General features: G+C 42.6%; 1 protein-coding gene across 7 annotated transcripts in view; it reads right to left on the bottom strand.

Annotated features, from left to right (window-relative positions):
• USP49 (ubiquitin specific peptidase 49) overlaps positions 1-12,008 on the bottom strand; it is an 85,795-nt gene that overhangs the window by 8,581 nt on the left and 65,206 nt on the right. For all 7 annotated transcript variants that reach the window (XM_070514955.1, XM_070514950.1, XM_044776663.2 and 4 more), the window contains one exon: positions 161-1,523. In XM_070514955.1, coding sequence (XP_070371056.1) covers positions 161-1,495 — 1,335 coding nt within the window. In that variant the 5' untranslated portion in view covers positions 1,496-1,523. The remainder of the gene's footprint in view (positions 1-160; positions 1,524-12,008) is intronic.

The following is a 12,008-nucleotide window of genomic DNA, read 5'->3' as shown; positions in this document are numbered from 1 at the left end:
CAATGGCCACCTTCAATTACTCTGCATAATGTCAGCAAATGTTAGGTACCCTGGTGAGCCCAACAACCAAGGGAGGCACTCACAGGAAGCCCAAACTCGAACATATAAGCCTCCCTCCAGGTGATGGGCAGAGTGGGGGTTAGGGTGGGCACACACCTACCTGACTAAGTAGCTGCCCGTGAAATATGGTATTCACCACCTTTAAGACCTGTTTGGTGAGCTTCCTCTGGGAGAAGGGGATGAGGATCCGGTGCGTGGTGCCCTCGGACTCGAGTTCCTGCTGCACTTTGTGCAACAGCTCGCAGAGAAATTCCTGCGCGTCCTGCTGGTCGTAGCCGCGGAAGGCAGGGATCAGGCTCCACACTGAGTGAAGCATGGCGAAGGGTGACACCAGGGCCCACTTGCCAGACCACATGACTCGGAAGAGGGTGTGCAGTTCGTGACAGAGGGAAATGTGCTTCGAGCTCGGCTCCTTGTTCTGGATGAGTTCTAGGCTCCGGCTGATGGAGGCCCCGCCGTTCAAGCAGAGGCCCTCCCGCTCGCCCGACTCAGCCCTGTCGCTCCTCGCAGACAGCTCAGTGGCCGAGCTGCTGGCCGGCCTGCCCGACAGTGGAGCCTTCCCGTTGGTTTTGGGAAACAGGTGTTCCGTTTTGGAAGGGTCGAGGTTCAGAAAACACTCTCGGAACTTTTGGAGGTGGCTGAGCACCTGGAGGATGGAGTTCATGTAGCAGGTGTTGCCCAAGTTGCGCAGGCCCGTGACGCCGGGCGCCATGGCGGGGGCGCGGCGCGGCTGGAGGCGGCCCCCGGCGGGCGCGCGCGGCGAGGCGGGGCGCGGGGCCGCGGCCCGGGGCGCGTGCAGCAGCAGGCGCGCGCTCTTGCGCGGAGGGGCGCTGGCCAGCTCCTCCAGCAGCCTCCGCTTCACCTCGCGCCGCCGCTGCCGCGCCTCCTCCTTCTTGCGCTCCAGCGCCTCCTCCTGCCGCCGCTGCTCCAGCTTCGCCTGGCCCCGGGAGCTCTTCTCGAACCAGAGCCGCAGCGTCTTGGCCAGCAGGCGCTGGCGCCGGTACCACAGAGCCGTGAGCATCTGCGGCTGTCCCTGAGGGGCATGCTGCAGCGGGATGGCGTCCTCGCCCGCGGCCATGGACCGCAGCATCCGCCCGCGCCTCACCGGCAGGTCCTGCTTCTGGCCCCTGACGGCCAAGAGGGAGCTTCTCAGCAGCTTCAGGTCCCCCTCCGGGTTATCATTGAGCACATAGTCCTTGCACAGGTAACAGAACACGTAGAGATCCCAGACCTCCATGGCAAGGGGGTGTCCAGTCTCCTCAAAGTGTTTAAGGGCGTGATCCTCAATGTACCGGCCGCAGGCCACGTGGGAGCACTTGAGACAAGCCCACACGGACTCGGTGGTGGTGCACTCCCTGCAGCACCACTTCTGAGGGTTCAGGATGGAGTGGTCCTGGGCGAGCCGCAACCGCCCTACATGTTTGCATCTATCCATGTCTTATGGAAATCTCCACTCTTTCAACCTGGCACGACACAGTCCCCAAAGAGAGAGAGAGATGGGAAAAAACAAAACAAAACAAAACAAAAAACCTTTTAGCAAAATATTTTCCTAGGAAAAGGCTTGCACTGACATTTTCAACTCAATACTCATTAGTTTTCAATTCAAAATTGGTTCCTTTGGAAGGAAGTTAAAAGTAAAGCAAATTTGGTATAGATAGAATTACAGAGGGACAGTTAAATTCCTTAAAAAGGAAGAATCATAAAATACTGTACGGGGGGGCCTTAGCACCAACTTGATGTTTACTTTTTCTAAGCCTGTTGTAATTCTTGAATATCAACTAATTTTTATGTTAGGCTGATTTGTATTCCTTAGGAAATGTCATTACCCTTATTTCACATCGCACCCAACTGGCCACCAGGGGAAAGAACTTGTATTCTGAACCATCTCCGAATTGACGGTGCCTGGAAGTGAAACCCCAATGTCTCATACTGACCAAGATCCTAGTTGTATGCAGAAAGGGACAGGGCAGAGGAAAGGGGAGGAGAGACATAGATAGTGCTTCGAATTCAAGAGATGAAGACTCTCAAAAAGGCAATCTTAGGTCGGTTTCAATGTATTTCAAAGCAGAGAGGACAGGATACGGTAGAGGTAAGAAAGAGAAAGTCCTCTGCAGTACACTGTATCGTTTTTATCATCTTGAGTCCAAAGAAGCTGGCTAAGGAGGTGACTGTGAGCCTCGATCTAAATAACATTTTATATGTCTGCTTTGGTCTGAATGTTTGTGTGGCACCCCACCTCAAATGCCTATGAGAAAATCTTAACCCCCAAAGTTAAGGGTGTGGTATTAGGAGGTGGGGCCTTTGGGAGGTGATTAGATCGTGAGTGGGTTGACCTTCATGGGATGAGCCCTCAGAGGGATTAGTGCCCTTTGCCATGTGAGGACACAGAGAAAAGCCAGCTGTATGGATCGGTATGAACCAGAAAGTCCTTAGCAGACATGGAATCTGGTGCCCTGATCTTGGACGTCCCTGCCTCCACAACTGTGAGACATCAATGTTTGTTGTTTATAAGCCGCCCAGTCTATGGTATTTTTGTTATAGCAACCCTGAGGGACTAAGACAATGTGTCTTTTTGAAAAGAACATTTACATCTTGTAGCAAGGGTGGGCAAACTTTTACTTTCAGAGAAAGCATTTTATTTCTCAAATCTTCCACTTAGACCAACACTGTCCAATAGGACTTTCTACAGTGATAGAAATATTCTTTATTTGCGCTATCCAACACTGTTCTAACTAGCCACATGTGCCTATTGAGTACCTGAAATGTGGCTAGTGAGACTGAGGGACTGAACTTTTAATTTTATTTAGTTTTAATTAATTTAAATCACCGGATGTGGCTAGTGGCTGCAGTACTAGCACAGACTGAAAAGTAAGTACAGAATTAGACAGATCTGACTCAGGACAAGAGGTGGCAGGGGTATTGGTGTTATAGTATTTAACCAAAGTCCCAAGACAAAAGGAAAAAAGCTAATCTTCCAGATGATCTATGTGAAAATGCTTTTTAAAACACTGGTAACATACTGAGCTTTCTTTCTTTCTTTCTTTCTTTTTCTTTGTCTTCCTAACACTGTTTCTTCAATATTATTTATCAGAGAATCCCAATGGACAATTTCTCTAAAGGAAAGAGGCTAGACAACTATTTTAAAAGAAAATTTTTTATTCTTTGGGACCTTGACAGGTCTTTTTTTCAATACCAGAATTTGAAATTCCCTAAAGGTAGTTCCTCTTATAAAGTGAACTTCCTTCACCTCCATTTCTTCTGCACTTTCATTTCTGTGAGCAAATGCAGTTCCATGATCATGGGGGAATCACCCAGAGAAATTCTAAATCCAATGCACTCTGAGTAGTCCCTTTAGTTGGTTTTCCAAATGCCATTCATGGCCTGGCCCTACTGCCAAAACCCACAAATATATCACAGGATCAAATTAGGATCTTTCCCATCTTTTATTGCCCATTCCAGATGCAGAGACCATGTTCCAATAAGAAACCCTCAAATCTTACAAAGGAAAGCAACTTAGATTATCTTCAATCAACTCAGGTCATACTTTTCCTTTGAGTACTGTCAAGATCTAGTTTCTACTATATTATTTTTCTAATTACTGACTTGTTGCTAGGTGCCCTTTAAGTGATTTCTCTGGATATATTTATCCATTTCCTAACTAGATATATCTCCTTCAGAGAGGAGGTCATATGTTATACTTCTTTTTCTTGACTTCATTAATTCCACGACTTCTGGGTTCTCAACTCTTAGTGGTTAAAGGTGTTCTGTCATGGGGCCAGCCCGATGGTGCAGTGGTCAAGTTCGCATGTTCCACTTCGGTGGCCCAGGGTTTGCTGGTTGGGATCCCGGGTGTGGACATGGCACTGCTCATCAAGCCATGCTGTGGTAGGCATCCACATATAAAGTAGAGGAAGATGGGCATGGGTGTTAGCTGAGGGCCAGTCTTCCTCAGCAAAAAGGGGAGGATTGGCAGCAGATGTTAGCTCAGGGCTAATCTTCCTCAAAAAAAAAAAAAAGGTATTCTGTCAGAATTACCTACCTACACAGTCTGGAATGGTAGTGAAATAACCATTTCTGTTTACTTTTCATAGGGCATAGCCAAATTAAAACATGCATACATTAAAAAGATGAAATGGTAAATAAATGAATTTTCTTTCTGCTATTTATTACCAGTCAAGAATTCAAGTTGGGGACACATGATGCTTACAATCAATTACTGATGACACAAAAGAAAGTCAGTAATGAAAGAATGAAGTGGGGTTGGGGTGGGGGAATCAAAAGATAGGCAATCTCCAAGTTTCTAACTTAACATTTTTCAAAATGTAATTCCTGAACCACCTACCAACATCAGAATTCCCTGGAATACTTATTATATATACAGATTTCTGGTCACAACTCCAAATCTGATGAATCAGAGTCTGGGGAAGGGTCTAAAATCTCCATTTTGAACAAGCTCAGCAGATGATTCATCTGTACATTAAAACTTTAGAACCACTGCACAAACCCAGTAAATTATATATGGATGAAGAACTCATAGAAATCAAAGAAAGAATTTTATTTCTCAAATCTTCCACTTAGACCAACACTGTCCAATAGAACTTTCTGTAACGATGGAAATATTCTTTATCTGTGTTATCCAATACTGTATTAACTAGCCACATGTGCCTTTTGAGTACGTGAAATGTGGCTAGTGAGACTAAGGGACTGAACTTTTAATTTTATTTAGTTTTAATTAATTTAAGTCACCACATGTGGCTAGTGGCTGCAGTATTAGATAGCACAGACTTAAATAAACACACTAGGACACAGTATCTTTAGCTCACTTGGTTTTTCATTTTCTTTCCTTCAAAGGATTCAGTACTCAGTGAATCATATCTGAATAGCCTCTTCTTGTAACTTAAAACCCGGCAAATCCTCATTTTAGCCAATAGGAGCCTTGATGTGTCTTCAGGAATTTAATTGCTACTGAGATCTTACATGAAACACAGCACAGCTTCAAATCCTACAGAGAGAGAATATTTCTGTGAACAGGAATATAGCAACACAACACCCAGAACATTATGCCTTACAAAATCAATTCCTGTGCTAGAAAAAATATGCTGGAACAACCAAAAGCCAAAATAGAAGAACACTAAAAAACCATTCCACACACTCTCCACGGAGAGCTGTCAAACAGAAAGGGCACTCTGGAAATTCTCTCTTCCGATTTCATTTTCTGATCTATAAATCTGCTGATCACGCACATCCTTTCCTGCACAGCCCTTTTCCCATTACAAATCTGTCGTGGCGACTCACTAACCTGCCATATGGCAGAGTAAATCCATTCAGGAAGACACAGGCTACTCTGCACCTCACCACACTGAGTTAAGCTATGCAGACTAACTTCTCCAGCAGAAAAACCTATCTGATCATGAAATGGAAATCACCCAAAAGTGACACAAAAGAAAAGCCATCTTAACCAACACACAAAATATAGACTAAAGAGAACACAATCTCAGGTATACTCAGTTCAAGAAAGACAATGTGTTCAATTCACCTCTCCTACACATTCTGACCACTTTACGTAAGAACAAAGCCTAAGACCCATAGGCATAAAGAAGAACTCTATTTTACATTTTTTTGACATCTACCTCTTTTCCTTCATAATTCCCCAAAGTCATCATAGTCCTAACATTTCCATTTAAAACAGATCATCCAGTGTGACAGGCACCCAATATCCAAAAGAGAGAAACTTGCAGTGTAACTGGGAAACAGCACAATGTGCCCTAACAGTTCGCCATCATTAAGTGGATCAGCCACTTTAAATAGATGTCCTACACACTCTGGATCGATCTGCATGTGGGGAAAGGAAACCTGACAAAATATTAGCCTTTGCTTCTTTAATTACCATAGTTTTATTTAAAAACTGTGAATCAACTGGAGCTAAAAACCGTAACATTTAAAAGCATTCTACTATAGTTAATATCACTAAATATTAAATTAAAAGAAGGTAATGAAATCTTTTCAATTCTTGTCTTTTGTTCTGATGAGAAACTTCTAGATTTATCACATCATTTTTAACAAAGTCTTTGTAGGAGAGAGATGACTGAACATTACAATCATCTTTCCAAAACCTATAGTTTGAAAATACAATTTGTCTTTTAACTGGACTATTCCAATTATTCTCAAATAGCAAATTTCACAGCTGATCCTAAATGCATAACTACATCACCAGAAATAAAATTTCTGGGGAGGAAATCAACAAAAACAAAATAGGAAAAAGATAAAGAGAATTTCTTTTGGAGAGATTTCCATTTCTTCTCTCTCTCTCATCGTATTGATTTCTTCTCAATTCTTAACTAACGACGGTGGAATAATCCTGCCTGGTCTTGGTGAGACCAAGTGGCATAAATTCCAGCTTCAGAGAGACTAGACACTATGGTAACATGCTGACAGCCTTCATTTACATAAAAGAATACTAATTACGTGGTATCATCAACATCTGCGATTCTGCTCACTGCCATATGCGACAGCGCAGGGTATTTTAACCCTTCGACTTACTAAACGTACCCTAAATTACATGTGCCACAAAACCTGCAAACTGCGTGAAGAGATAGAGTGAATACATTTTTACAAATAACAAGTGTTAAAAATGTATTTTCAATTTGGCTAACATTTTATTTCCAAGAAATATGGGAAAATATAATTTAATATCAATATACAATTAAGACAGATTTAAAAAAACAAGGTAGAAATCACATTAAGATGCAATTAATAATCCAAAAGGGAAGAATGATATATTCTAGAGTACTATGTAGAGCTTTAAAAGGCTGTATTATAATTACAATGAAACTAACCTTTTGAATTTTTATATTATGGCTAAAATAAAAACAAAACAAAAATAAACACAAAATAATAATAAAAACAAAAAGTAGGGGCAGAGACTGAGAAGGTGAGACAGGGAAGGAAACTATTCAGAATCCTTTGCTAAGGGCAGTGTGTGTGGGACGAGACGGCTAAATGGGTGGAGTGTCCTCACAGGCTGCTGGCTTTCCCTTTTCCCCTTCGTTACCATTCTCCCTGAATGTGGGAGTGGATGGGTGGATGAGGGATAACCTACAGGTCAGAGCGTAGCTCAGAGACCCCTGGAGAGCCTGAATTCTCTGAGAGGGGTTCGGAAGCTCTGAATAAACGTGTTCTTTAGCTCTCTGACCTGAGGAGCTGGAATGGCCACTTAAGCAGCAGCTCCTGGCCACAGGCAATGGTATACTGGTGAGCTGGGTGTGCAGGAGCCCTGTGAGGTGTGCTATCACTCATTTGGGGTCAGTAATCAAGTGCTGATGTTCAAGAATGAGTTTGTCTAGTCATGGGTTACAGCAGATTTAAGACCATGTTCACATGATAATGACTCTCTCACTTGCATCTGGATCTGCTTTCTTCAATGAAAAAGGAGTAGAGTTCATCTAGGGAGGTGGGCCTGGCAAACAACCCTGGTTTGCCCAAGGAAGGGGTCATGCCAAAGACAGAACAACCAGCTCAGTACAAATGCTTTGGTCTGCATCGAATACCAACTTCTCTAACTTAAGTAAGACCCAGAATTGCGTCTAAGCCCTCCGTACCTTCAGTCAGTGCTTTCTTTTGTTTGCCTCCTTCCTCTCTAGTTACAAATATGGCCAAGTCTCTCCTGTCTAAAGAGAGAGAGACAGATACAGACAGACAGATGTTTGCCCTGCCTCTAGACTAGGCTTGACATTATTTTTAGGCTCTACTTTATTTCTGGAAGACTAATATGCAGCTTCAGCTCCCTCACAACTCACTCCTTAACACCTTCGTTTCACTGAAACTATTTCTCAAAGGTCATCAGCAATTTCCTTACAGCTAAGTTCATTAACCTTTTCTCAGTTCCCATCCACATCTATTCTGTACTTGACACTGCACACACGTTCACTCCTGCATTTTAGGCTACTGTTCCTCTTCCAGTTTTCTTCCTATATCTATAATCACACCTTCTCTGTTTTCATATGTGTCTCTCTTCCTTGAGATGTAGGCATTCCTTAAGGTTCTATCCTTGGCTCAGGTCTCAATGATTTCATGTATTCCTAGAACATCAAGTATCATTTCTATTAGATAATGTATTTTAATTCTTACAAATACTTTTTTAAACCACGTTGTTGAGATATAGTTTACGTACTATAAAATTCACTCATTTAAAGTGTTCAACTCAATAATTTTTAGTATATTCACAGAGTCCCACAAGTACTTTTGAGTATAAAATCTTTCCATTTCATTGCAGAGACTCAGTCTCGGGTTGAATTTTCACCTTCTGATAGCTGCATTATGGTATACTACTATTCATGATGTTTGCAACATAAAGCTAACAAACACGTTCTGAACTTTTTTGTTTGTTTGGCAGCAGTGAGGATCATGCGCTGGGCTATACACACTGTTTCATTCAGGTCTCCTGGTGATCAAGATATGTAAGATGACTGATGGGCGTTAAGGAGATGCCACCTGTGGAACAAAGCTAAGCTAGCTGGTCTTCAAGGGATTGGACTTTTTGATTCATTAACCTAATACTCTTGCCAAAGAGGTCTGTGCCTAAAACTTAACTCCTTTTCCAGGAGGACAGCAGACTGGAGGCAGGGTGGCCAGAGAAAACGTCTCATATTAAATTCAGAGGAATTCTGAATACACTGGGAGAACACACACACACACACACACACACACACTCTCACTCTCTCTCTCTTAGAAATGCTGTCTCTGACTCTGTGCAGAGAAGTGGCAGCCAAGAGTGGAGGATAACCAGGTAGGCTTTGTAAGATTAAACAGGTCTTCTTCAGAGCTTAGTAGTTTTGCTGCTTCCAGGTCAAAGGAGCCTACCTGCTACAAACCGGTATTGTTTTAACAGCATGATCTCCCTGACAAGCTAGTGTTAAAGTAAGGTCCAGACTAAAGGCTTCCTCTTCTACTCCATTGACACATGAAAAATTCTATCGCTACCACTGAGAGAATCAGGGTTTACCCTTCAAAATCCTGACCACAGGAAAAACTCCACAAATTCGGAGAGTGATGTCAGAATCATGGTGGCATGAGTTGTCCGCTTAGTCTCTCCCCTTTAAGTTACAACTAAATGGACATTCATTAACCAGTAGATGATTCCTTGCACAGCACAACAGGAGAGCTGAGAGATCTACACAGCTGTGCATCTGAAGCTGAGTGGACTGGACCCCAAGGAGGCAGTGGAACTGAGTGAGTGCACCCCTCCCCCTCCCTGGCGGCAGCAACCTAGGTCACAAGTCTTCATACAGCAGCCAGCCTGACTGTAAGAGGAGGCATCGGCAGCCCAGCCTATGCAAATACTTTCAGAGTTGTAGCCCAGCCCGCAGGAGCACCCACTGTGCTGCAGTAGCCTGGCAATGGGAATGCTCCCCACCAAGTGACATGGCTTAGTCTCCATGAAGAAGCCCCCACGAAGTACAGCAGTTTGGCCAAGCACCAGCAAGAGCAGAGCTGGCCACACACAAAAGAAAGCACCCTTCCCCTCCTGCCTAGAGCACCAGCTCAGCCAGTCCCCTGCTAAGCACACTGGTCCTGCACCAGAGTGACCCACCACTGGAGCACAGAGGTCCCACCTGCACGTGCATGCCTGACCTGCCAAGTGACTGCAGCCAGTGCACAAACGCAGAGATGCCCTACTGGCACAACTTCTGGCAGATGGGGCAGAATCAAAAGACAGCTCCTGCCCCTGCTCCAGTGGTGGCAGGTGGAATCTGTGACCTGATACTACAACAAATGCACCAGCAAAGGATCACTTCATCAATCACCATGAAGAACCTCATTAACACTTAAGAGCAGAAAGAAAATGATAAGTCTCCAGAATCCAATTTACAATCAAAGTGACAGAGAATTCAGAGTAGTTATCATAAAGAAACTCAACAAGTTACAATAAAACTCAGAAAGACAGTTCAGTGAACTCAGGAATAAAATTAATGAGCAGAAGGAATACTTCACCAAAGAGACTGAAACTCTAAAACAAACAAACAAACAGAAATTCTGGATTTGAAGAACACAATTAATGAGATAAAAAATAATCTAGAATCCATAAAAAATAGAGCTGACATTATAGAGGACAGAATTAGTGATTTAGGGGATAGAAATATAGAAATGCTTCAGGTGAAGAAGGAGAGAGAACTAAGATTTTTAAAAAGTGAAGAAATTCTTCAAGAAATATCCAACTCAATTAGGAAATACAACATAAGAATTATAGGTATTCAAGAGGGAGAAAGGAGCAGAGAGCTTATTCAAAGAAATAATATCTGAAAATTTCCCAAACCTGGAGAAGGAACTGGACTTACTAGTATATGAAGCCAATAGAAGTCCTAATTACATCAATGCAAAAAGACCTTCTCCAAAGCATACAGTATTAAAACTGGCAACAGTCAATGAAAAGAAAAAATATTAAGGGCAGCAAGGCAGAAGGAAATAACCTACAAAGTAACCCCTATCAGGCTTTCAGCGGATTTCTCAGCAGAAACCTTACAGGCTAGGAGAGAACAGAATGATATATTCAAAATCATGAAAGACAAAAACTTTCAGCCAAGAATAGTCTATCCAGCGAAACTATTCTTCAGATATGATGGAGAAATAAAAGCTTCCCCAGATAAACAAAAGCTGAAGGAGTTGACTGCCACTAGACCTCCCTGTAAGGAAAGATGAAGAAAGCCCTCCTACATGAAACAAAAAGGCAAAGGTTTACAAAGCTTTGAGCAAGGAGATAATTAGATAGACAAGATCAGAAAATTTCAGCTCTCTATCAGAACAGGTTAGCAAAAAATTGTAACATAGAACACAAAGAGAAGGAAAGCATCAAAAATAACTATAAACATTTCAATTTAGTCACAAACTCACAACACAAAAAAGAACAATCTGTGACAACAATAACTCAGAAGGGGAAGAGGATAGGTCACAAGTCTTCATACTTAGGCTAATGGAGACAAGAGGCTATCAGAAGATGGACAATTTCATCTATGAGATCTTTTATACAAACTTCATGGTAACCACTAAGCAAAGAATCAGAACAGAGCCATAAATGATAAATAAAAATAAAAAAAAAACTGAGAAAGCGATTACAGAAAACAACCAAACTGAAATGGGAGTGAGAAATACAGGGGAAGAGAAACAATGGAAATAAACAACAACCAGAAAACAAGAGATAAAATGGCAGCATTAAGCCCTCATATATCAATAATCACTCTAAACGTAAATAGATTTAATTCTCTAATCAAGAGACACAGACCGACTGGATGGATTAAAAACAAGACCCAACAGGGGCCGGCCCACTGGTGTAGTGGTTAAGTTCACACACTCCACTTCAGTGTCCTGGGGTTTGCATGTTCGGATCCTGGGCATGGACCTAGCATTGCTCATCAAGCCATACTGTGGTGGCATGCCATATACAAAATAGAGGAAGATAGGCACAGATGTTAGCTCAGGGCTAATCTTCCTCAGCACAAAGAGGTAGATTGGCAATGGATGTTAGCTCAGGGCCAATCTTCCTCACACACACAAAAACAACAAACAAGACCCAACAATATGCTGCCTCCAGGAAACACATTTCAGCTCCAAAGACAAATACAAGCTCAGAATGAAGAGATGGAAAACAATCCTCCAAGCAAATGGCAAGCAAAACAAAGCAAGTGTTGCCATACTTATATCAGACAAGGCAAACTTCAAGATAAAAAAGACAGTGAGAGACAAAGAGGAGCAGTATATAATGATAAAAGGGACATCCCACCAAGAGGAAATAACACTTATGAATATATATGCACCTAACACAGGAGCACCAAGTATATAAAGCAACTACTAACAGACCTGAAGGGAGAAATTGACAGCAACACAGTAATAGTAGAGGACTTCAACACCCCACTTACATCAATGAATAGAGTATCCAGACAAAAAGTCAACAAGGG

This window comes from Equus asinus, chromosome 8 (genome assembly GCF_041296235.1).
Source record: "Equus asinus isolate D_3611 breed Donkey chromosome 8, EquAss-T2T_v2, whole genome shotgun sequence".
Classification (NCBI taxonomy): domain Eukaryota; kingdom Metazoa; phylum Chordata; class Mammalia; order Perissodactyla; family Equidae; genus Equus; species Equus asinus.
Note: the sequence above shows the minus strand (reverse complement) of the source record. Positions and strands in the feature narration are given on the sequence as shown.